At 43.8% G+C, this 27,128-nt stretch overlaps 1 protein-coding gene across 1 annotated transcript in view; it reads left to right on the top strand.

The window, feature by feature from the left end:
* The first annotated feature begins 605 nt into the window (after positions 1-605).
* ZNF618 (zinc finger protein 618) overlaps positions 606-27,128 on the top strand; it is a 176,513-nt gene continuing 149,990 nt past the window's right edge. Inside the window, exon 1 of the mRNA XM_039240484.1 lies at positions 606-660. Coding sequence (XP_039096415.1) covers positions 628-660 — 33 coding nt within the window. The 5' untranslated portion in view covers positions 606-627. The remainder of the gene's footprint in view (positions 661-27,128) is intronic.

Here is a 27,128-nt window from a genome sequence, read left to right on the forward strand (position 1 = left end):
GGAGCAGCAGAGTTCCCATTTAACCCCTTGTGTTCCGTCAAGAGGCGGCTCCCCAAACTTTTTTTCCAGCGCGAACATGACCTTTGCCGGGGGCTGGCGAGCCAGGGGCGGGCAGAGGGGCGCCGGGGGGCGGGCGCGGGGGGCGCGGGGAGGGCAGGGCGCGGCGCGGGAAAGTTTGGGGGGCGGCGGCGCCGCGGCCGGGAGGCTGGCGGGCGGGCCGGAGCGGCGCGCCCGGGGGCCGGCCGGCTTTGTGTACGGCGCGGAGGCCGGCGGCGCGGAGGCCGAGGCCGAGGCCCGGAGCTCGCGGGCCGCGCGGCGAGGCCGGCCCGGGGGCGGGCAGGGCGGCGGGGGGCGGCGGCGGCGGCCCCGCGAGGGGCGGCTCGGCGGCGGCTGCGGCGGCGGCGGCCGGTGCGGGCCGGGGGTGGGGGCGAGGGCCGGGCGCCCCCCCCCGCGCGCCCCCAGCGCCCCCGCCCCCCCGGCCTGAGCGGGGCGGGCGGAGGAGGGAGCGGCGGCGGCGGCGGCGGCGGCGGCGGCGACGGCGGCGGCGGCGGCGGCATTGTGCGCGCACCAGCAGCCCGGCCCGGGAGGAGCAGGACGCGCCGGGGCCGCCTCCTCCCGCACGGACCCATGAACCAGCCGGGCGGCGCGGCGGCTCCGCAGGTACGACGGGGGGCCGGGGGCATGCACCGCGCGGGGGACCCCGGGGGGCCGGGGCCCGGGGCGCTGCGCCACTTCATTGCAAGATTTGCAAAATGCAAAGTGCCTGGGCACGTTTGCGGGCTTTTTGTGGGCGCAAACCGGGGGGTCGGGGTCTGGGGAGCCCCCCCTCGGGCGCCGCGGGGCGTGGGGAGGCTGGGGGTGACGCGGGGGTCTCTTCGGGCCCCCCACCCGGCGTCCCCTCCAGCCCCGGGCTCGGACCGGAGCCCAGAAAACAAAGCGGCGAGAGAACAGAGCAGCCATTTCAGTTTGGACAATTCACATTTTGCAAAAAAACCCCTTCCAGCTCTCCCCCCTCCTCCCCCCAAATTCGCAATTTCCCCCTGACCCCCTCTGCGCTCGGGGTCCCTGATGACCCCCCGGGAGGTCTTTCCCCTCTGGCACCCCATCTTTGCAACAGTCTTTTTTTTTTTTTAGGCCATATTTCCCTTTCTCAATTTTTTTTTCTAATTTTTCTTCAAACGGTAGTTTTTTCCCATTAAAACGACGCCACCTAGAGGATACTATTTTGTAAATAAAAAAAGAAATTAAAATTGAAAAGAAATATTTTTTATTTCTTATTTTTTCAAAAGTTTGCACTCCAAGGCAGTGGAGGGGTAAAGGATTCTTTTTTTTTCTTTTTTGGGATGAAAATTTACACTTTGATCTTTCTGGGAGCATGGAGACAATTTTTATTTCTGAAGCCAAATCCAGATAATATGTAAATGAAAATTAAGCTAGAATTTGAATGAATTCAGGTTTTGAGAGGGAGAAAGGAGAAAGCCTCCTAAAACCGAAGTCATTTTGGCTTTCCAACTCTTTTAGTTTGAGAAAAAAACTAATTGGAATTAGGAAAGGAGGGAAATTGTTGAGTTTAGAGAAAACTGGGAGAATTGGCTTTATGAAGCAATTAGAAATTGTACTTCATTGTAATTTGGAACTTGTTTAGCCCAGCGGGCAGAAAAGACTAATTTTACCATTTGGCAATATTTAAAGTTTTTCTATTTTCGAGAGGGAAGGATTTCAAAGAGAAAATAGACCCTAAAATGTTGGCTTTGGACACACCCAAAAATTGTAGTTTTTTTTTTTTTTTTTAAATTTCGTATTTACATTTTATTGCATTTAAATCCCAAGGTTCTAAAGAAAAACAGAAACTGGGAAAGTTAGAGTGAAATCCTGCCTTTTTTTCCTGATTTGTTGGGTTTTGTGGTGGTGGTGGGGTTTTTTTGGTTGTTTTTTTGTTTTGATGGAATAATTAAGACTATTTTCTGATTTTGTTTCCTGAAAGGTCTAGGCATTTCGTTTTTTGTTGTTGTTTTATCCAGAAAATGTCAGGAACCTTTTTTTGAGCAATATTCAGTGGGAAAAAAATGTAAATTCATTACATTATACAAATTGAGTAGCCCACAGATTTGTAGGAGAGACCGCCATTAAAATAAGATATGCATAATTAACATTATTATGAAAAAACTAACAGTGGATTCACAGAAGCTCATTTTTTATGACATGCAACTGAATCAGTTGATAAAGACAAGGGTTGAAGAATCTTTGGTAGGAGATAATTTTTCCTTTTCTGTGCTTGCTTACTCTTCCAATTTGAAAAATTTTTTATTTAAAAAAAAAAAATCCAGATTGGTTTTAGGCCTCTTTGATTGTGATGTGGGGTTGGTAGTTTATTAGCATTTGGTATTTGTCACAAATTTGATTACTTTCAAAAGGGAAAAGAAAATCCATTAGCTTTGATCATTTTTGGGGGGGGTTGTGATTTACAAAAAAGCACAAATTTTACTGACTTCAGAAGGAAAGATAAAAGAAGGGAAGGACAGAGAGGAGACCAAAATTCTGATTCTTACCCATCTTCTCTAATGGAACGCTTAAGTTTGCTTGAAAAATGGTGTAAAACACCAATTCAGCTGATTCTAGCTGCAAAATTTAATTTTTTTAAAAGAAAAAAAAAAGAAAATACACACAAAAGCTAAACCCAAACGTACCTGCCTCTGGAACATGGAAGCACAAATGCAAACAGTATAGTTTCGTGGCCTTAAAATGAAATCAAATGAAGGTGGAAAAAAAACATTTTTTTTTAGAAGACAAATATTGACTAAATTAAAATTTAACAGATGAAAATAAGGTACCCACCCAAAGTTGAAGGGTTATTTGTGATGAATTTGTATCTGGTTGAATTTGCTAGGGATTTTGAATCCAAAAAAAAAGTTTAATTTTTTTCTTGAAAGAAGGGGGGAATGCTGTTCGCATCTGCAGGGTGGAATCTTGGCGGGACCTTGTGTGGGGGCCGATGGTGGGTCATACAGGGCTGGGACAGGAAGCCCTGTGTCCCTTTCGCCAGCCACCAGCTGGTCTTGGAAAAAATGGTGGCCTCAGTTCATGCATCCCTACCCCGTTTTGTGGAGATTCAAATTTCTGAGGGGATTCGAATTCTCTGAAATCTGTTTGACAGTGGAAGAGGTTCGACGTTTTCCATCATCGCCATTGCATTTGGGAGATTTTATTTTTTTAGTAACGAAATCCTTCAGGCCTGCTGGTCACATTCTGACATATTTGGAATGAGCTTTTTTTTTTTTTAAGTAACATAATTAAAAAATTTTTTTTCTGTTGAATTATTTAGGCCGATGTCTAGGACAATCAAAGAATTTATAATTTCCAAGGGCTCTGGAGGCCTCATGAGACAGTAGGCCTGAGTTCAGCAAGTGTTGGAGGGGAGCTGTACCCCAGGCTGGGAGGGCTAGGTGGGCACCCCTACTGGGCATCTGAGAACACGTCAGGGTTGTAGATAACAGGTTCTTTCTGGTGCAAGGAATAAAAATATTGCGGCATGGCCCTTTGTGTGTCCTGGTCTCCTGATACCCAACTCAGATTCTTTTAATTCCATTCTGCTGAAATTTCGATGTGTTGTCTCTGGTTTAAAGGGAACCCCTGGCGAGGACTTGAAAAATCATTTCTGTTTTGTAGACTTGTTTTTTCCTTTTTGTAAAAAATTGGTTATTCTGATCGTGTTTGTTGTAAAGGAAATAGAGGTGCATGATGGTACTGTTGGGGGCGGAGTCAGTTCTCTTTTGTTTCTATTGGCATCTCCCAGGCCTGAGATCTGACCTAGGCCTTGCCTCTCTCACCTCCTATTTTAGATGGAAGTGTGACCAGAATGGATATACGAGCTAATTTTTATGAGCTGTTCACCAAACTCTGTTGTAATATTGGGCAAAAAATCTGGCAAATTGGACTTGAGGGGTGGTAATTTGATGATGGGCTGAGTTATTTTGGTGAAAGATCATTTATACTGTTTCACAGTACAGACTCTTATTACTTAATGTTTTGCTTTTCTGCCTAAGGAGGTTTTTTTTTTTTTCTAATAAGGTTTGAAATTTCAAGGGCCTGCTTTATAGCTTGACTTTGGACCAAGCTAGGAAAAAGGGTTTGCTTATACTTTCAGCCCTGCACAGAGGTGAACTTGAACAAGGGCTCTTGCTTTTGCAGAAGAAAAGCAACAAAGATGGCTGGTCAGTGTAAGGCTGACCTCTCCCTGGTTCTAGAAAATAAACAGCCGATGGTTTGTTTCATTTGCGAAACAGAGTTTAAAAACTCCTCCATTGTCACATACAATTTTTTTCCCCCAACTTTTGACTCAGCTCTTGGCATGTTGCTTCCTCTGGCCTCAGAATCCACATATCTTCTTCTTGGTAGGGTGGTAAGACCTTCCCTTCCATGTTTTAGTGGATGTGTAAGCTGACTTTTCATAGTCGTGGTGAAAATTTAAATTTTTTCCATGTTCTCGTAATGCTTTGTATCAGTTGTGTCTCCTCCCTGGTGATGTGAAGTGAAGTGGCTTTGTGGGTCCGCAGGAGCCGTAGCTCACCCAGGGTCTTGCCGTATGACCTTGGAGAAGACACTTTTTCCTTTTGAGCCTCAGTTTTTGAGAGTTTTGGATCAGAACAAGGATAATCAAAGATAGGTTGCCTCTCTGATTCGGACTTGAGGTGATTGGCCGCAGCTGCCTGGAGCGATCACTGTGTTGGGAAGGATCCCGAGGTCACATCTGGATGCGCCTCTGCTGGAGAGAAGGGTGCAGCATCCACCCCAGAGTGAAGAGTACACTTGTTATTCGCCACACCCAGTTTAGGTCATGCATCGTGACTGTGACATCTGTTTAGTGGCTTGCGATCAGCAGAAACCTAGAAAAAGGGGTGAAGAGAGTAGAGGAGCACACAGAAGAGCAGAGGCATAGCCCAGTGTGGAAGGCTAGTGTAGTCTTACGAAGCGTCCGTTTGATTTGTCTTTGCCGATAAGTGTGTGTAGGATACATGTAATTTCCTACCGAGAGTCACAGTTGAGGGAGTCAGCAAGGTACTGAACCAATGCTCCAGACCCACCTGGATACACTGCACGCACCCCACACTTCCCTGCTTCCGCTTTACTCACTTGTTACCACCGTTGACTTACCGTGAACCCAGTGCAGTAGGTACATGGTTTGTCCCCTGGCCGAGCCTGCCTTATGCTCTCCCCCGCCCCTTCCTGTGAAGAAGTCTCAGCTGCCCGGTGATCGGGCGCACCCCCCAGCTTGTTGGCCCTGGAAGAGCCTGGAAAGACACGTGCTAGGGTGAAGGCGGCATGGCTGGCACCGTCTCTTGCTGGAAAGTTGTCTTTAAAGACGTGTGGAATGTCTTGGTACCGGGGAGAGCATCCACACGTGGTTTTATTCCACACTTTTACTTCAAATTGCCAGAAGAATTTTTCTGGAGTTGGAGACTTAGTGTTTGCTCCATATTTAAATTTTAAATCAAACTCTGGGAGTATCTTTTTGTGTATGCACTTCCTAGAAACTCCAGAATTTGCTGTCTTTGTCTTCTCATCTTTTAACATGTATCAGACCAGCACTGTCCAATAGAAATATAACTTGAGCCACAAATGTGGGCCACACACATAATTTTAAGTTTTCTAGTGATCCCCCCACAAAAAAGTAAAAGGAAACAGGTGGAATTCATTTTAATAGTATATTTAACCCACTCTATCCCCCAGACCATCATTTCAGCAAGAATTGTGATGGTATTTTATATTCTTTCTTTGGGAGGTATTAAGTCTTTATTAACTAGCCACATTTCAGGTGTCAGTAGCCACTTGTGGCTAGTGGCTTCCGTCTTGGACAGCACAGGGCCAGACCAGTGTTCCATCTAGGTGTGGTTACAGGGTGGCCTTAGAAGGTTAGTGACACATCTTTCAAAGCTCTTAGTTTTTCTGGTGGGACTTCCTTCCTGAGCCCTAGATGCTCTGCGGTATTTCAGCCTATAGTGGTGATGACTTCCACTGTTCAGTGTCTTCTGGCTGAAGTGGTCAACACCTCTCTTTTATTTGTCCCTTAGCAGTCTTCTGCCAGGATTATGCCAGAGTGCTTTAGTTAAAAATGACAAATGATGGCTAGGAACCCCGGGATGATGTGTCTCAGCATGTGTGCCCTTGACGTTGAGAAGTCCAAGTGCAGGGGGCAGCTGTGGGAGGTGGGTTTTAAGTAAAGTATTGGCCTGAAAGAAAGATGAAGGTACCAGAAGAGAGCAGGTGCGTAGGACCACGGTTGGGATCCTAGAGGAGGGAGATTAGGGGCAAGATGGTCTGTCAGTGGGGTCTGTTTCTGGACAGAGCATGGGCCCCCCTGGGGAACTGCCCCGGCTAGGCCTTGGGGCCTTAGGTCAGAAGCATAGACATTTTCTGACATCCACCCAGTTGGTGAAATGGAAGTTGGGATTTGAGGTCAACTAGACCAGAGTTTGGAATCCAGTCTTGTGGCATGGTTAGCTCTGTGTCACTTTGGGAAAGTCATTTCTGGGTTTGGAACCCCAACTTCTGCCTCTGGAAAAAGGGAGTAATTATCTTGACCTTGAAGGGCTGTTTTACAAGGAAATGAAACAGCTCATGTGAAAACACCCACCAGTCCTTAGAAGGTGGCCCTTAGAAGGCGGTCAGTACATGTCAGCTACCTGTTGACCCAGTGGCCAGTGGGTCTCCATATGGGGAGACTGAGTCGCAGTGACAGCAGTTTTGGTAGTTCTGGAAACCTGGGGCCTTGTCTTCACGGGGCAGAGTTAGGTAACAACAGAAAAGGTCCGCTCTTTTGGTTGTTGCTCTCACACACGGGCATGACACATCTCCTTGACCTTATGTGTCTTTCCTGTCAAAGGTGTTCTTCATGTGTTCATCCCAGGGATGCTGTGGCTTCTCTGAACGTTTCTGGATTTGTGTCAAAGCCTGTGACACAGTCTTTAAAAGGGATGGATCTTGGGGCACCTGGGTGGCTCAGTCAGCTAAGCGTCTGACTTCGGCTCAGGTCATGATCTCACGGTTCGTGGGTTCAGGCCCCATGTCGGGCTCTGTGCTGACAGCCAGCTCAGAGCCTGGAGCCTGCTTCCGATTCTGTGTCGCCCTCTCTCTCTGATCCTCCCCTGCGCACACTGCCTCTCTCTCTCAGAAATAAATAAAAAACATTAAAAAAAAAAAAAAGAGATGGATCTTAATCCTGGGTGAACTGTGTCCTTTCTAGCTTCCGTTCCTGCTGGGCCTCCTGTCTCTAGTGCCCTTCCCCTCATTCATCTCCCCTCTGGGGAACCGGCCCCCCAACCTCCACCCAAGACCACTGGCATGTCCTCTTCCGCGGCGCCCCCCACGCCACCCCAGGGGGGTTCATCTGTGCCCACCTGGCAGTACAGGTCCCAGATACTACAGGTCCACAGATGAGAGTTAATTGTTGGCAGGTCTGTTTCTCCAGCCAGCTTGGGAATTCCTCGAGGGCAGAGAGCATGGGTTATTCATTTTAGGGTCTGGCACAGAGCAGCAGCTCAATAGAGGTTTGATGACTTAATTTGATTTTTTTGGAAATAGCTCAGATCAGTCGGATTTGAGTCTAGAGAAGAGTGGTGAAGAGTGTGTGACCAGGTTGGGTCTGGCCGTTGGGTCGGGAGCCCTGTGGTACGAGGAAAAGTAGTGGGCACGTGTACCTAGAGCTGTTCTGAAGCCCATGCCGTCTTTGGAGTGATCCATTGGAGGAGGCTCTGGAGTGTGGTAACACTCCTTTGACTTTACACATTTTGGGGAGTTTTTAAAGCATCTCCACTCCCTTCACTCCTCCCGGAGGAACTATTTCTTGAAAATGGATAGGGAGCCAGGGAGGGCCATCACCCAGATGGCTGGTAGGCAAGTAGGGCGACTGGACGCAGCGGTCCTGAGGCGGGGGGCGTGGGGAAAGCCGTGAGGCAGGAGGGCCGGGTGGGAGGACTCTGGCACCCTGTGTTTGTGCTAGGAGCTGGTTGTCTGGGTCCTGGGCGCAGGATGGGGCACCGGGGGGCTGTTCGTAGCACACCTGGAACACCTTAAATGTGTGGCGGCTAAATGTGTGATTTGATGTTCAGTCAGATCTTCTCCGTGGTGGGATGATGGCTTGCAGATGGCCAAAGATTCAAGGGAAACTTAACAGGAGAAACTTGAGAAGATTCTGTGTATTTGCCTATTTTTTCCTGTAAGCTTTATAAAACACTGTCACTTTTTAAAAATATTTATTTATTTATTTCTGTATTTTGGGGAGAGTGCACGTGGGGGAGGGGCAGAGAGAGGGGGACAGAGGATCCGAAGCAGGCTCTGTGCTGCCAGGGTGACAGCAGCGAGCCTGATGCGGGGTTTGAACTCATGAGCTGCAAGATCATGACTTGAGCCAAAGTCAGACACCTTAACTGGCTCAGCCATCCAGGTGCCCCCAAAACACTGTCACTTTTAACACTGGTGGCCCACCCCAGCAAGTGAGCCCAGGATCCCAGTTTGAAGGACACCGTATTTCCTCGATGGTCATGTTTGCACATTTTCATGTTTTCTGAAATTGGGGTGGTCTTAACAGTACCTGTTTTGTTAGTGCGTTCCCTTTCGTTGTCTTCAACCCCAAAAGCTTTTGTCAAAGCAGTGGTGGACTGAACAGTCAAAGGCATCTTGGAGTTGAGATAGAGTGTCCTGTTCTTGGTGGGGTGGACTGTGGCCTTAGGGATTTCCAATTCTGCTCTTGCTTACCTCACTTAGCTCTGAGCTTGGCTTCTCCACTTGTGCGGTGAGGGCGGGACTTGGCCTTGGGAAGAAGCATCTGGAACTTGGAATTAGCACCCCTTCCCTTCCACGTCTGGAGGGGTTTCATGACTTTGCCATGCACCTTTCTCTAAAGGATGGAAGTAGCCTGTGGGAGGAAGCTCAGTACCTTCTACTCACAGCCAGATACCACTTAGGCATTTCCAGGGGTAGAATGAACAGGCCCAAACTGGAGGGATAAGGCTTGGGTTCCCTGCCTGCCCTGCTGCTTAATCATTTTGTCATCTTTGCCAAAGTTCTTCACGTCCCTGTGCTTTTCCCTTATGTTTGAAGTGGGGATGATGGGGATGATACCCATAGTACTGGGCTCTTATAAAAAGTTGTGAGGGGTTGTGAGAAGAAGCTTTGTAAAGGGCAGAGTTTTTCACTTGCAACATGTTACTGGTGGTCATCTAGTCCGGGGATGGTAAATAAGCAATATACATACCGTTGCCTCCCATTTTCAAGCCTGTGGCAGACATTACTAATCGATCTTGGCACCCTTTTCCATGGAAGTCTGGCCAGTGACCTCACAATCCTTCTTTCTTAGTATGATGCAGCCAGCCATTGAGTTTAGCATGGCATGTGAAGCCAGTTTGTCATTTCTGATCTGGTTCCTCAGTCACCCACCCACCCACCCACCCACACACAGGAAGGAAGGTACTTGCCCAGAACCTCAGTGAATAGGCAGAGGTGAAATTTCAGGCCTTAGATTTCCAACTCCTCAACCATTGCTTTTCCTACTAGCACATACACTGTGTCAAATGAAATTAAAGTTAATTTGGCCTTGAGAAAGCGAGGATTCTGACTCCTCCCTTTCCTCCTTGTTATAATTAGACACCCTTGGGGTTTTCATCAAAGCAGGGCTGGGTGACCTGCTTCTCTGCCTGATCCCGGAGTGATCGGATTTCAGAGGGGGAGATGCTGGTGGTTGGGCCGCTGGGTTGGGCGGTATCGGTGTACCCCATTCGTGTAGCATAGATGACATGGCGGAGGGGCAAGGCAGGCCCCCGGGTTGCTGGACGATGGCCTGGGTATGCAACACGTTTGCTGTTTGCACACACTTAAGACCACAGGCAAATTTCTCAGCCCTGAGGAATCTTAATTTCTCCATCTGGGGAATGGGATGAAAATAATCCTGCACAAGAATCAAATGAAAGGGCTTATTTGAAAATGCTATCTCCATTTATTTTTGAAAATAGTTTCTATTTTTTTATTTTTAAAGTATCCTTTTTAAAGATTATTTCTTTGTTTTTGAGACGGGGTGGGGAGGGAGCAGGGGAGGGGCAGAGAGTGATGGGGAGAGAGAATCCCAAGCTGGTTCCGCACCATCATCACAGAGCCTGATGTGGGTCTCGAACTCATGAGCTGTGAGATCATGACCTGAAGTGAAGTCGGATGCTTAACTGACTGAGCCAGCCAGGCGCCCCTTGAAAATGCTCTTTAGACCGAAGCCCTACATATGTGTTATTTATTTTTTTTTACACGTGGATTTTTATAACTAGCACTAGTCACTATTTGCAGGTGCCCTGTTGGGAAATTTTGGAAACCCAGAGTGACAGATGGGTGTCTACAGAGGTCCCTTATCTTATTTTATATGCCGGCTGCAGGTTTAAAAAGTTTGGAATTTGTAGGCCTTGGACAGAGTATGTACTCTGCCGTTCCAGACAGTTCCCACGTATGTGACCTGCCCAGCCCCGGAAGGCACTGGGCGCTGAGCCTCTGTTTGTTTATCTGTTAAGTGGGAGAACAGTCCACTTGTATATTCCTGACGGGCTTCCTGCAAGCATCATGTGAGTTAATGGATTCAAAAGTGCTTTATAGACAGTGAAGAACTAGAGAAACATGTTGGCGACAACTCCTTTCTTTTCTTGAAAAGAGGGAGAAAGAAAAAGGAAGGGAGAGAGGCCAAGGTGAGGATGGTATTGAGTCGACAGAAACATGATACAAATATTTTAGCTGACAAAGCACAAGGAGGCTTCGTATATGAGCTAAAGAGAATAAATGGAGTCAGGTGATGCTTGGTTCCCTAGTCTGATGTAGAAAACCCAGAAAAACCTGCTTTCTAGTGAAGTGAGTTGCGTGTCAGGGACAGAGTCTTGAATTTCCTAGGGCTAGCTCTAGCCTTGAGGGAGTCAGGGTATCCAAGGAGGAAGAAATCTGACATCTCTACCCCATGGGTGGAAATGACTCTTGCAAAGCGGAGGAGGCTGGAGTGTCCTTGGGCAAGCCCCTGGCTTGGGGTTTACTGGTAACATTCAGAGTCAGAAGCTGTTTTGGCTAGTGTACTTGGATGTGTTATTGTCCGAGACAGCATGCCCGGGGGACTAGCCATTCCATCACTCAGACTGGAGCCTCTGCTGGACAAATTCCCACTAGCTCCAGCATTTTTGTAGAGAACTAAGGATGGGAGTTTTTATCAGGTGAAATTTTGTGGAGAGAGTGCGTTTCTTTTATTATGGGCTCAGAGTTTTGTGAGCTAAGTGGACATAGCCAGGGTTATACCCAGAGAGAATAGATAGCATTTTTGGATGCTGGAGATTTTTTCTTTTTAATTTCATCAACGGAAAAATAACTAAAAAATTAAGTGTGTTTATGTGGGCTTTTCTTACAATGCATAGTGGAAAAGTAGAAAGTGAAACTGATCTGAAATAAAACTGAAACTGGCTTGGAAGAGGCCCCAGGGAAGGGTAACTTCCCTGGAGGGCTACTGGCTAGAAGTGGAATTTGTTGTGAGGGTGGTCATCTTTTCGGATCTGGGGAGTCTAGGGCTTAAAGGGTTTGTAGAGATGATCTATGTCTCTGCCATCCAGAGTGTGTTGGTAACCATTGGCCACCTATGGCTGTTGAGCAGTTGAAATGTGGCCAGCTCTAAGTGTAAAATCCACCCCGGGTTTTGAAGTGTTCACAGAGAAGAAACGATTGTAAAAGACTTCAATAATAATTTTAAAATTTTTAAGTTTATTTATTTTGAGAGGGAGAGAGAGAGCGTACATGCGCCAGCAAGTGAGGAGCCGAGAGAGAGGGAGAGAATCCTAGGCAGGCTCCATGCTGTCAGTGCAGAGCCTGATGTGGGGCTTAAACTCATGAACTCAGGATCATGACCTGAGCTGAAGTCAAGAGTCAGATGCTTAACTGACTGAGCCACCCAGGCGCCCCTCAGTAATAATTTTTAAAATATCGATTGCAAGTTAAAATGATGGCACTTTATATACTGGGTTAAAGAATATATATTAATCAAATTAATTTCACTTTTTCAGATAAAATAAGGTCGCTACTAGAAAAATTGAAATTGCCTGTGTGGTCTATGTGTTCTTTTGGACAATGCTGATCTAAAATTCTAAAATTCTGCCCCTACCCCCACCCCCCAGCTTCATCAGGTAACTGGTGAAGAATGCAGAGTTTGGGATTGAGAAGAAGGGTGATGTAGTGGTGGAAGCATCAGTATAACTAGGTGGTTAAATGGAGGGAACTTACGACAGGGAGTGAAAGAGATTGGTAATTTAGGAAGGAAAAATTAAGCTGTTTTCCACTTTGCTTATCCATTCCCCTAAACATTAATTAAATGCTTTGGAAGAAAGTATATCTAACAAGACAAGCAAAAACAAATCTAAAAGATTACCCCTGGCAATCTCTCCACTTGCCAAAAAATTCCAGCCTATTTAGTCTTTGGGGTTGAACCAGGGTTTATGAATCAGACTGTGGTTCAGGGCTGGTTTGGGCACGGAAACCCAGGTCACATCAGGGGCTGTGGATTTAGGGTCCTGAGTGGCCACAAGTCATTCTCCTGCTAAGTCATGTGTGCTCTGTGGTAGGGAAGCAAGACTTCCGGAAAGCCGGAGGGCACTCTGTTGGAGTGGATGGGGCTGGCAGCACGTGGAGGCCATCCGGCTCGCCTCATTTCCAGCCTGGATCCCGGGGCAGGGGTGGGGGGAGCCGAGGGGCGCAGAACCGCAAATTTGGCTAGACTACAACACAAGTTTCGAACTTTGTATCTTTGTTCTGTGGCTACTAGCGCTTTGAAAGGAATAGAGCCATGTGTTGGAAATTCAACCTTACAAATTAAAAAAAAATTTTTTTTAATGTTTATTTATTTTTGAGAGAGAGAGAGAAATAGAGCACGAGTAGGGGAGGGGCAGAGAGAGAGGGAGACACAGAATCTGAAACAAGCTCCAGGCTCTGAGCTGTCAGCACAGAGCCCAATGCAGGGCGAGCTCACAGACTGAGATCACGACCTGAGCCAAGGTCGGACATTTAACCGACTGAGCCGCCCAGGTGCCCCACAGATTTTTTTATTTTAATCAGGACGTGTTTCTGTTAAAAGGCCGAAGTTGAGCATTCTTACTTATCTCACTTGATTTTTGCAAAATAGAATTTTTCTCCCTCAAAATATAGTCATCGTTGCACATTTTCCAGGTGCTTCTTACATGCCAGGCACTGGACTTATTTAACATCTATTGTCTCAGTTAATACAGTCACCCTGGAGAGCAAGTTTTTTTTTTTTTGTTTGTTTTGTTTTGTTTTTTTAATATTGGGGAATTGAGAATCAAAGGTGAAAGGGTATACGGCTGGTAAGGGTGGTTGGCTCCAGATTCAGTTGGTTGTCAGAAGTGAGGCTCCCAATAGCCCTTTAAGGTTCTGAGTCTTAAACATTCTCGCTTCCAGTTGAGGAAGGTGAAGTTACTTGTCCAAGTTGTGGCATTGGTGATTGGCTAGGACTTGAACCCAGTCCGTTGGATGCCCTCCCCTTCGCAGGGGGGCTGAATTGGACCCGGAGGTTTCAAGAACTTGCCCTTCCTGCTCAATGGGACCTGGATCCGGGGCTCCCAGTCCCCCAGTCCCCAGCTCCCCATGCTCCTCGGTGAGCTCGTGGCTTGTGTGTTTCATGCTCACAGAGCCTTTAATACTGCGTTTGAAAACAGTTGCAGAAGGTTTGCTGTAATTAATTACATTTGACATACTTGGAACCGAGGCCTCCTGGATTCAGAATGCAAATTTATGCCCAGACAGATGTAAGGTATGCTTGGAGCCAAGAGCTCTGGCACGTCCCAGCCAGGGCCTGCAGCGATGCTGGCTGCCCGATGAGACTACCATCGCTGATAGTAGGCAGCCGAGGCACAGCTCAAACTTGGGGTACCTGGAGCCCATGGGGCTCTTGGAGGAGAAATAACTCTGGGCTTCACGATAGGAGCCATAGTCTTAAGTCTGAGCCCTGCTTCTAACTCAGCCAGAGCCTGGGGTAATTTCTCTTCCCTCTTTGGGCCTCCGTTTCCCCTGTTATACAGTCAGGGCTTGGATTTAGTTGCTCAGAAAGCATGTTCTGCTTGTTCCAGGGCAGGAGGGCAGTTAATCCAAGTCAGAGCTTGGAGGGCTGGCTTTTGGAAGTATAAATAGTGGAGGTGAGAAAAGCTCGGAATAGAAGGGTAATAAGCAGGAGGCTATTGGAACAGAAAAGAGAAGTGTACAAGGCCTGATATTTAGTGCAAGACGTGGCTGATTTCCAGGGCTCCACATCGAGAGGTCATGCGTTCAGCCTCAGTCTCCTCTCACCATCTGTCTCAGATTGCCATGTAACAAATCACCCCAAAACTTAGTGGCTTAATACAACGTGATCTGTTGTCTCTCTTGGTTTCTGTGGGTTGGGAATTCGGGAGTAGCTCCATGGGTTGGTCTGGTTTAGGGTTTCTCTGTGATGGTGGTCATATGGTGGCCAGGGTCATCTTCACGCCTTCTTTACTCTCATATCTGGTGCCAGGGTTTAGAAGACTTAAGCAGTTGGGAGTTCCTTAGGCATCCATCTGTCTGTCCATCCATCAATCCATCCATCCATCCAGCTCATGGGGTCTTTCTAGCATGGAGGCTTTTACACATGGCCTGACCTCTATATGGTGCCTTGCGTCTCCCAAAGCACATGTCCTAACAGAGATAGAGTCAGGCAGACTCAGTCTCTCCTTTTATGATTTGGTGTCAGAAGTCATAAAATGTAACTTCTACCTCAGTCTGTTGGTTGAAATAGTTACAAAGATATGTCCATTTCAGGAGGAGAGATGTGAACCCCGCTTCTCTGTGGACTTGGGACAACATCACATGGAGCATGTTGGAGGGCATGTATGTTAGCGTGGTCATCTTTGAAAATATAAGCTGCCCGACCATCTGTTTACTCATCAATCCATCTGTCTAGCTATTCACCTATCCATCCATTTCCACCCACCCATATCATCCTTCTATCCTTCATATGTCTTAGGATTGTCTGTCCATCCATCCATCCACCCCATGCAATCACCTGTCACATCTTGAGTACCTAATATGGTTTAGATGCAGCTAGGGTGCTTTCAATAATGAGCTCAAAGGGGAGAATGAAACCAATAATTATTTAAAAACATTTTTTAAATGTTTTATTTATTTTTGAAAGAGACAGACAGAGTGCAAGCAGCAGAATCTGAAGCAGGCTCTGGGCTCTGACCTGTCAGCACAGAGCCCGATGTGGGGCTCGAACCCTAGAACCACGAGATCATGACCTGAGCCAGAGCTGAATGCTTAACCAACTGAGCCACCCAGGCACCTTGAAACTAATAATTATTGAGAACCTACTCAGTGTTAGTTTCTTTATCCCCCAAATAACTTGCTGACATAGAATTTTCATCATGTTTATTTTACAGGTGAAGAAACCAGGGTCATTCAGAAGCTAACTTGCCCAGGGTCATTCAGCTACTTAGTGTCAGAGTCCTCCCTCGGACCCCATTCTTCAGACTCTCCCATCTGGTTTCTGAGTGTGAGATGGCTGTCCACGGGTTGGTTCTCCACTCTTATTTTTCTTCCAAGTAAAAACAGGCCCCCCCCCCATTATAAAATAATACATTCATTACAAAAACGTTAAAGCAGTACAGAAAAAATATGATTATTCTTTTAATAAACCACCCCAAATCCTACTACCCAGAGACAACCACTGTTCACATTTGATGAGCATTATTTAAGTCCTCTCTCTGCATATTTAAATATATATGATTACAGTTTTATACAAATGGGATTATATTCTACATGCTGTTCAGAGTCTGCTTTCTTTTTTTTCTTTTAAGCTCCTGGATATCTGCATCAGTAAATAGAGATCTTCGTTATTACTTTATTGACTACATTGTATTTCTGTTGTATATATGTCCCTGTACTCAGCGCCCTGTTGGATTTTGGGTATTCCTAGACTTTTTACTTGCAGGGTTTCTAGCTTATATGGTCATCCCTTTATCGTCACTCTCTAAAAGGCGGATTGCTGACCCATAGCTTATTTGCATTCTACAGGTGGCATTAGTTTTCCTTCCTACCAGGAGATTGTGTGTGCTCATCTTATGTGTCATGGCCACCATGTTGGATTGCCACTGTTTTTTTAACCATCGATGTCTGATGGGCAAATTGATGAGGTTGGTTGAACATCTCAGTGTACTTTTATTAGCTACTTGCATTTCTTCTTTTGTGAATTGCCTGTTCATGCATTTGGCTGATTTTTTGCCTGGGGTATCTATCTTTTCCATTATTTTTTAATTTTATTATTTATTAATATATTTAATGTTTATTTAATATTTATTTTTGCGAGAGAGAGAGTGTACGCACGTGTGTGAACGCGTGGGAGAGGGGCAGAGAGATAGGGGTGCAGAATCTGAAACACGCTCCAGGCTCTCGCAGTGCCCGACGTGGGGCTCGAATTCACAAGCCGTGAGATCATGACCTGAGCCAAAGTCCGATGCTTAACTGCCTGATCCACCTAGATTCCCCTTTATTTATTTATTTTTTAGAATGTTTATTCATTTTTGAGAGAGGGAAGGGTCGAGAGAGAGGGGAATGGGATCTGAAGTGGGTTCTGTGCTTACAGCAGAGAGCTTAGTGAGGGACTCAAACTCACAAACCATGAGATCATGACCTGAGCCAAAGTCAGATGCTTAACCAGCTGAGCTACCAAGGTGCCCTTCCATTATTTTTAAAATAAATTTTGTATTTTATTTATTTAAAAAAAGTTTATTTAAATATTTTTTAAAAATTTATTTCTGAGAGAGAGAGAGACAGCGTGAAAAGGGGAGGGGCAGAGAAAGAGGGAGACACAGAATCTGAAACAGGCTCCAGGCTCTGAGCTAGCTGTCAGCACAGAGCTTAATGCAGAGCTCGAACCCACGAACCGTGAGATCATGACCGGAGCTGAAGTCGGACGCTTAACTGACTGAGCCACCCAGGTGCCCCTAAATTTTGTATTTTAGAGATACTGACTCTTTGCTTTTTAAATTTCCAGTATTTCTTTTCCTGGAAGTTTTTTTTTTTTTTTTAAACCGCTGTTTAGTAGTAGTTGAATAAAATGTTTGCTTTTAAAATGCTTACATTTTTGTGTTTTGGATTCTGACTATATTGTTTTGGTGTCACACTTAAAAAGACTTCCCCACATTAAGAATTTATAGTGAAAAGCAGCCTACAGAATGGAAAAACTATTTGCAAATCATATATCTGAATGAGGGTTAGTTTCCAGAATATATAAAGAACGTCCTACAATTCAACAACAAAAACCAAATAACCTGATTTTTAAAAAATGGGCCGAGGGCTTGGACAGACATTTTTCCAGAGAATGTGTACAGGTGACCAACAGGCATATGAAATATACTCAACACCACTGATCATTTGAGAAATGCAATTTAAAACCACAATGAGAAATCACTCACACTCATTAGGATAGTCACTATAAAAAAAAAAAAAAAAAAAAAAACACAACAAACCCAGAAAGTAAGTGTTGGCATGGAAAATTTGGAACCCTGTGTACTGTTGGTGCAGCTGCTATGGAAAACAGTATGGCAGTTTCTCAAAAAATTAAAAATAGAATTCTCATATGATCTGGCAATCCTCCTTCTGGGTATATATCCAAAAGAATTCAAAGCAGGATTTCAAAGAGATAGTTATACACCCATGTTCATTGCAGTGTTATTTACAATAGTCAAGGGGTGGAAGTAACTCACAGGTTCATTGATGGATGGGCGGAGAAACAAAATACGGTCTGTACATAAAATGGAATATTATTCAGCCTTAAAAAAAGGAAATCCTGTCACATGCTACAATATGGATAAACCTTGAAGACACTATGCTAAGTGAAACCGGCCAGTCACAAGAAGGTGAATACCGTCTGGTTCTACTCACATGAGACATCGAAAGTAGCCGAACTGGCAGAAACAGAAATTGGAAGGGTGGTTGCAGGGGGAAGGGGGGAAGTGGGGAGATGCTTCTCAGTGGCTGTAGCCTTTCAGTTTGGCAAGATGAAAAAGTCCTAGTGATCTGTTGCACAACACTGTGAATATACATAGCACTCTTTTTTTTTTTTTTTAATATTTTTATTTTATTTCTAGGATAGAGAGAGACAGCGTGAACAGGGGAGGGTCAGAGAGAGAGGGAGACAGACTCTGAAACAGGCTCCAGGCTCTGAGCTGGCAGTCAGCACAGAGCCTGATGCGGGGCTCGAACCTACGAACCACGAGATCATGACCTAAGCGAAAGTCGGACGCTTAACCGACTAAGCCACCCAGGTGCCCCAGCACTCTTGAACTGTACACTTAAAAATGGCCATGATAGGGAAAAAACAAAGTTGAACATCTATGTTATTTAACCAGTCAACCGTTTGTCTTCTAGGAACATTCACAGAAGGAATAGGTGTGTCTGTGTACCATGTGAGACGTGCGTGAGTGCTCCTAAGTATGTATGTGATCAGATACCTGGAAACAAAAAAAGAATTTAGAAACATTCATCTTTATTTCTTATATGTGTTTTGTTTTCTAACATTTAAATTGATGATCTATTTGGAATGTATTTGCTTTAGAGGAAGAGCATAAAGATTAGACTCTGGTTTTTTCCCCCCAAATGTCTAGCTTCTTGCTGTAACCCCAATAATTGAACAACCCATCTTTTCTTCCTGGATTTGAAATGCTATCTTTACCTGATACTAAATTTCCATGTGTTCAAGTCTCTTTCTGGGCTCTTTTGTTCTCTGAGTGTACAGGTATAACAGGTATATGATCACTTTTACATAAACTTTATGCCTGGAATCGTGTCTTAAGAACTGACCTGTAAAATAGCATGTGCCTTGCCATGTGTGTTGTCCACTAGGTTGGGCTGTTTTCTAGTGTGTTTTTTCGCTGGGCAGACTCTCTCTATTATCCAGGCTGACCTCAATGTCACTATAGTTGCAGAAACTGAAGTTCAGTGAGATTCGATAACTTGCTGTGGGTGTCTAATGGATGTTGTCATACACCACGCCTGGGAAGTGACAGTGCAGAGATTGGAGCCTCAGTCCCTCTGTGAAGTGTGTGGAAGTACCTTTAACCACACGCCGTATCTCACGGATGCTCAGATATCTTTCCCTAGGGACCGTGCATGGCCTGGCACAGAGTGCTGCTAATATGTGCTTGTTGAATTGGATGGGAAGCAGTAGTCACGGCTTATTCAAAACAGATATTCCTAAATGGATTATTCCCTGGTTGCAGTTAGATGTATGCTAATATTTGTTTTAATAAGTTAATTTTTAAATAATTGAAGTAACCTAATGATATTACAGAGAAATCAAAAAGTAAGGAAATAAAAAGACTGTGGTAAAAAAAATGCCAGCCCTCTTATATTCACTATTAAAATTTCAGTGTATTTCCTTCTAGTTATTTTATAAGCATATTTTTATTATTTGAATCATAATATATTAGTTTTGCCTCCTGCCTTTTCCTTCCTCTGTCTTTTGTCTTCCTAATTGTCATTTTTAAAGACTCCATATTATTCACAGAAAACAATGAATGTAGTTTATTTAACCCATATTCTATTGTTGCACATTTAGGTTGGTTTTAATTTTTCTCTTTAATATGGTTACACTGTAATGAACATTTTCATATACAGAGTATTCTGATACTTTAAAGCCATCTCTGTTGGATATATTCCTAACGACAGATTACTGGATCAAGGGTAGATATTAGTTAAATATATTTCCATATATCCTGCCCCTTTTGGGGCAGTTATTGGTACCAGGCTTTGGGAATCTCTGTTGATTTGGGAAAGAAATACAGCAAATCCTTAAAAAAGATATTTCATTGACTTTATTATTATGAAAGGGGTTCATGTTCAATGAGGAAACCTAGAGCCTATATGTAGAAAAGACTTCAGAACTGCACACTTCTCCATGGTGAGCCCTCTTAATTTCATGTCTGTTCTTATTTATTTACTATATCAGCATTAATTTTTCATTAAATTCTTTTTAATTTCATTTTATTAGCCAGAATTCTCTAAGAACTTGTTTTTCTGCATTTATGCTGATAAACCATTTTTGGATGATGCTCCTTCCTCTTTCAAGATCCTAAATACTTCCTGAATTTATTGATCCATTAAATATTTGTCCTAATTATGGCTGATGACTCCTGTTAGGTGCCAGGGTCATCAATGAATCAATATGGATTTGGTTCACAGCCACATACAATGTGCTGTAGAAAATGTTCATGTTCTAAGAGCAGTTGCCAAGTGTGTTTAATGGAGGGAAAGATGAATCCTCGAAAAGAGAATCCAGGGCATCTTCCTGGAGGAAGTGGTATTTGAGTGTGACTTTGAAGGACAGATAGGATTTGAGGGTCTAAAGATGGGTCTGTGGGAGGAAAGGGTTGGAACAGAGCATTCTGGGCCGATGAAATCGGATGAATCATCAACGCAAGATGAACTTTGGTGAATTTTTAGCATTGAGTACTTATTATTATAAATCTAATTCCTTGAAAGCTGATGACTCAGAAAATTCTGCCCAAATGTGGTTATCCTTCATGTAAGCTCACCAGAATGTTCTGTTAATCAGAACTCTTGTCTCTGAGGGGGTGCAGGTAGGTGGGGGGTTAGGGGGGAAAGATGAGGGATGAGAGGAAGAAAGCGAGCCTTAGGTAATCTGGTCTGAAGTCAGAACAGTGTTTAACTCTGCAAAGTGCTTTTGCAGGTGAGATCTCACTCCTGCCTCCTGGTGTCCTGACAGAACTGACCTCTGCAGGGCTTGCCCAGACTTTCGTGACTGACCCACTGGAAGGAATACATTTTATATCATCATCTCATATGCATATATTCATAAAAGTCAAGCAAAAGCAGAGAACAGTATTTACACTTAACCTCTTGCAATGCTTTCTGATACATTTTTTTAATTTTTAAATTTTATTTATTTTTTTTTATTTTAGAGAGAGAGAGAGAGAGAGAATGCATGCAAACAGGGGAGAGGGGCAGAGGGAGAGACAGAGAGAATCTTAAACAGACTCCAGGCTTGTTGAGGAGCCCAGCACGGGGCTTGATCCCATGACCCTGGGATCATGACCTGAGCTGAAATCAAAAGTCAGATGTCAGTCTGCTCAACTGACTGAGCCACTCAGCACCCATGCATTCTGCTATTTTTAATTCTCTCTCTCTTTTTTTTTTAATTTAAAAAAAATTGCTGGCTGTGATTCATTACATTGATTTCAAGACCCAACAATGGGTCTTCCGGATTTTCCTGCCAGGATGTCCCAGCTGTTCTGAGTGGTGGACTCCAGAGCCCCTTTACCCCTCCCGTCCAGCAGGTAAGGAGCAGATCAGAAATGTGCCTGCTTGGCTCCCCCTCCTCAGGATAAATAGTCATCTTTGTAACTCCCCTGTAAGATGTGAGCGCACAAAGCAGGCAGCCATGGGCTTCCTGAGTTGGTGAGCTGAACTTGGAGGTGGGCCTGGAGCAGCTTCTCAGAAACGACTAACTGGAGTTCTTGGGTCCCAGGGAGACCCAGGGAGCAAAACCGTTAATGGAGATGAACTTGGAGAGGCATAGGGTTCTGGGTCCTTTTTTCCCCTCTTTTGCATATGCTAAGTTTTCTTCTTGGAACACGAACCTTTTTCATAATAACAAAGTGAGTCAACAAAACACTTTTTCAAGAGTGTACTGTATTTCCTTTCCAAATCACCAGAGGTTCCCAAAGCTTAGTACCAATAATCCCTCTTTGGGGATATATCTAAAGGAGAGGATTTTAAAATACCAACATATTTTATATATGAAGATCTTCTTTACAGAGTAATTTTACCAAAGCCCAGCGTGAGGTGTGGCAGGAGTGTGCAGGGTGGGTCTAAGTGCTGGGGTGTGTGACGCCCCCAGAAAAAATGGTCATTTTGTTGCTGCTCTGAAAAGTGGGACAGCAAAGTGGCTAAGGATGCCCACTTTGTAGCCAGACTTCCAGGGTGCAAAACCCAGTTCTGCCCCTTGCAGACCACATGACTTTGGGCAAATTACTTAACTTCTCTCGGCATCGGTTTCCAGATCTGCAAAATGGGCAGAGTGAGAATTAGGGGGGTTACTACTAAAAGCAGTAGCACAGTGTGGACACATAGGAAATCCTGAGTAAGGGTTAGCTGGCAGTGCCATCAGAGTGCTGTTCTTTTTCTTGCACAGAAAGTGGAAACTACCTGTAGGCTCACTAGGCCTGTGTCTGAGCCCATTTGGCTTTTAGGACGTAGTGGATGAAGGACTGTAGGGCTGGATGCAAGACACCTGGTGCGGAGGGGTCTGTGCTTTATCAGGGCAGAGTTTGGGGTGTCATTTTCCCTCTTGGAAGCACTGTTGTCTAGAATATGAGATAATGAGCTTGCTTTTGTTCTGCCTTGCAAAACTGTCTTGAGGATAGAAGCTCATTCACCCATAAAATGAAGACACTGGACTTCACAGATGTCCGAGGGTTTTTTTTCTGAATTCCAGCTGTGGTTGGTTACTGGCTCCGTGGATGGGCCATGCTGGCAGAGATGCTGGGATTGATTAGTGATGTCTGCCACTGGGAAGGCAGAGTGATGGTGGCCTAGTTCACATATGCTGCTCCTGGGGCTGGATGGCTTCGTGGGCCCCGCTTAGTCCATGGCTGGGTGGTTCGAAGGGTTGTAAACGATTGAGAAACTGGCCGTCTAGTACTGCTACCAAGAGATGGGTGGATTTGAGTCCGTATTTTCTAAATGCGTATATTAAAATATCTTAAAGCTACAGTAACTGAATGAGAGTCGACCTGGCATAGGTGTATACAGGCAGATAGATTTAATCGGTTACAGTGCAGAAGCAGACCCAGCACTTCCTGCTGTGTATTAACTTTAGTTCCTGTGACACCCTGCTTTGGTTAATTTTGCTTTTAAAATATTGTAATATTTGGTCAACATCTTTCCCTATTTTTTTGTTTTCAAGATTTTCATTAGTTTCACTTTTACCTATTCTACCAGATGAATGCTAGAATCATTTTTAAAGGTAAAAATTGCTTGGGGAAGGTAATTGTATTAAATGTATGCACTGAATTGAGTAGGAAGGGCATTTTTAACAAGACCGTGTTTTTCTGCCCGTTAAGGTTGTGGTCTTTTTCTTTCTTTGTTCATGTTCCCTTAAATGACCCACAGTAAAGTTTTCCACCTAAGTTTTGGACTTTTATTTTAGAGAGAACATGCGAGGGAGGAGAGCTGGGGGAATGGAGGGAGGGGCAGAGAGAGAGAGAGAATGAGAATCCCAAGCAGGCGCCGTGCCCAGTATGGTGTCGTATGCAGGGCTTGATCCCATGACCCTGATCATGAACTGAGCCAAAATCAGGAGTCAGACACGCAACTGACTGAGCCACCCAGAGACACCTCAGAAACTTATTTTTAAGTATATTCCTGGGGATTTGGTATTTTTGACTGTAAGGGGGATAATTTCCCTTGTTGTGTTATTTTGCCTAATTAATTCAAGTACATAGAAAAGCTGCTGGATTTTATGTGGCTGTTTTGTTAGTGGATAATTTACCATATTGTCTTTCTTTAAACATTTTTAAAAAAATATATATATATATAGAGAGAGAGAGTGCACCAGTGGGGGGATAGGAGCAGAGGGAAAGAAAGAGAGAGATGGGGAGGGAGGCACTGTTTTAAGCAGGCTCCATGCTCATCAGGGAGCCAGATGCAGGCCTTGATCCTATGACCCTGGGATGATGACCTGAGCCCAGATCAAGAGTCAGACGCTCAACCGACTGAGCCACTCAGGCACACCCCACCCTCATATTTTCTTAATTCCAGCGGTTTCTTGTGGTTTTTAGATAGATTGTAATAGATGCAGATAATATTCATTTCCCTTCTTCTTTTACAACATTGTCCTTTTTTTTTTCCTTCTATGTTGACTAGGCCTTCTAGGCAGTTTGAATAACAGCAGGAATAACAAGTATTCTTGTGTTGTCTTATTTCTTCTTTTAGTAGGAAGGATTCTAGCATTTTCTAATTAAGTCTGAAGTTTTATTTTGGTTTCTGATGCATATTCTTTTTTATTAAAAATTTGTTTTAATAATCTTTTTAATGTTTATTTATTTTTGAGAGAGAGACAGCGCAAGTAGGAGAGGGGCAGAGAGAGAGGAAGACACAGAATCCAAAGCAGGCTCCAGGCTCTGAGCTATCAGCACAGAGCTCGACGTGGGGCTCAAACCCACAAACTGTGAGACCATGAGCTGAGCCGAAGTCAGATGCTTAACTGCTTAACTCAGCTACCCAAGTGCCCCTTATTTAAAAAATTTTAAATGTTTATTTATTTTTGAGAGAGAGCGAGTGAGCACGCATGAGTACAAGCAGGGAGGGGGCAGAGACAGAAAGGGAAACACAGAATCAGAGGCAGTCTCCAGGCTCTGAGCTGTCAGCACACAGCCTTGTGTGGGGCTGGGACTCACAGACTGTGAGATCATGACCTGAGCTGAAGTTGGACGCTCAACCCAACTGAGCCACCCAGGCGCCCCATATCCTTTATCACTAAGTGAGCATCTTCTGAGTTGCTAAGTTCATTTTTAGTTTTGTTTTTAATTTTATCAAGATGGAGGTGAGTGGTATGATTTAGGGGTGCTTTTCACTCTTCTGTGTTTGAATTTTTCTTTTGCAATAGAGTGTGACTCATCCCCTCCCCCACTGGAAAACTGTTCACTAATAAAAGGAGGGAAAAGAATGATGAATCTTAAACAAATACCTTTCATTATATACCCAGATGGCCATATGGGTTTCTTACTTTGATCTGCTGATGTGATGAATTATATGAATAGATTTCCTAATACCAACCATCCTGGAAGGAGCCCATTTTGTTCACGGGGTTCCATTATTTTAACAGACCGTGGATCTCTTTTGCAGCATTTTGTGTCCATCTCCATCAGTGAAATTGTCTCGCGGTTTTATTTTTAGTGTGCTCTTTTTGTCGTTTTAAAAACCGGGGATTAGGCTAGTACAGTGGGTTATAAATTGGGAAGCTTGCCATCATTTTCAGTGATCTGGGACAAGGTGGATAAATACTCTCAAATTGTGTACCTGAGCTGGCCATGTTGAGAAGGAGTCTGAGGTCCTCCGTGTGTAAACAATTGAGTGTATTGTACGAGTGTAGGAAATGAGAGTTTAAGCGTGCATGCCAGATGTTTATTTGTAGTCCCTGCCAGCAGTGATTTATATTGCATGGGAATTCTCTATCTTTTGAAAGTTTAAAAGGACTAGCCTTTATAACTATCTTGTTATATTTTTGGAGATGATTCTTTTCTATGTAATCCTTTCTTCAGTAATTTTTTTGGCTCTTCCTCTGGTTGAAAATAGTTTTGGTCATTTATATTTTCTTAGAAATGTTTTCCATTTCATCATGAATTTGAACCATATTTGCATAGAAAGAATACAACTTACAAAAATGCTTTCTGGTTATATTTTCTAATCTGAATTTTTTCCCCCTTTTTGTTTTGGTTGAATTCTAATAATGCACTCTTAAAACTTTGAAGTAATTTGTCACTTCTAACTATTTAAAACATTTCTAAATTACTACGTTTATGTTAAATCCACCCTTTTGCCTTCTCGAGCTATTTTAAAAAATTGAGTCCTTATTAGCTCATTGTTTTTCTCTGGTTAGTAATAAAAATGCTTAGTCAATGAATTTTCCTCTGAGTGCATTTTTGGTCACATCCTGCAAACCTACTGTGAATTGTTGTAACTATTTTCTCAATATTTTCTAGTTTTAGTTTTGATGTTCTCTTTAAATTTTTAAAAAATGTTTATTTTTGAGAGAGAGAGAGAGAGACAGAGACAGAGCATGGGTAGGGGAGGAGCAGAGAGAGAGGGAGACACAGAATCTGAAGCAGGCTCCAGGCTCTGAGCTGTCAGCACAGAGCTTGATGCCAGGCTTGATCTCTTGAACTGTGAGATCATGAGCTGAGCTGAAGTCAGATGCTCAACCAGCTGAGCCACTCAGGTACCCCTTGATGTTCTCTTTAAAGATGATTTAAAAGTACTAAATTTTTGTGAGTCCCCTTTTTACATCAGCATTTATGTTCATTTGTTTTTAGCTAATTGTGAGAGGCCATTGCCAATGATGGTTTTGCTTTTGGTAATTTATAGAAAGTTTTGGAATCCTTTTTTAAAATATCAGTTTGTGTAAATATTTAATTTCCATTTTGGGGCTTACTCTCTGCTACATATACATCTCTTTTTCTATTTCATATACCATGGACGTTAATCACATTTTTCAGACTCCCTATAGAGTCCCAATAATTTTGCTTTTCCATTTATTATTTCAAGAATTTGAGAATCTGTTAATGTCTTCCAATAGTATAATGTTTCTTTTGGTGTTAATTTGCTTTTTCTATTTTACTTTATATATTTTATTTCTGGGTTATTTAACAGAAATACATGCCTGCCTGCTCACATTTTTATTATGGGTTGTACTCGTAATCTGTAAAAATAGGTCCTCCTTGACCTGTTCTATGTTTTCTGCTTTCAAAGTTGTAGTTTTTCTCATTTTTATAGAGCATTTCCTGATTTCACCTTTAATTCCAGTGATTTTTATCAAGCACTTTCTGCTTTCTGTTGTTGGAGTTTACCTGATGTAATTGTACATTTAACTTCTTCTTTTTATTACTTTTTCTTTTAACCTTTCTGTGCCCTTTAGAAAAATAGCTGTATTTCTTTCACATAGCCTGTCGTCTTTTTTTTTTTTTAATATTTAAAAATTCAGAGTCTGAGCGTCTGTGTCTTTTAATATGGAGCTTACCCCAAGCTATATTTATTATAATACCTAATGTTTTTTTTTTTAAAACTTCTTTTATCTAATTATAGCGTTCTCTTTTCTAAGTACTTATATAACTGAGAAGGTATTTTTGATTCCTTCTCATGTGAATGGCAGCTTGGATGAATAGAGCATTTTGGGTTGCGTATCTTATTGCTCAGTACTCTGTAGATGCCCCCTAGTCTTAGGTGGTTAATACTGGATAATTCAGAGGCCACGTGGTATTTTATGTTCATGGTTAACCCCCCCACCCTCCACCTTCCTGATTGCCTGT

This window comes from Hyaena hyaena, unplaced genomic scaffold (genome assembly GCF_003009895.1).
Source record: "Hyaena hyaena isolate Hyena2069 unplaced genomic scaffold, ASM300989v1 scaffold_6, whole genome shotgun sequence".
Classification (NCBI taxonomy): Eukaryota; Metazoa; Chordata; class Mammalia; order Carnivora; family Hyaenidae; genus Hyaena; species Hyaena hyaena.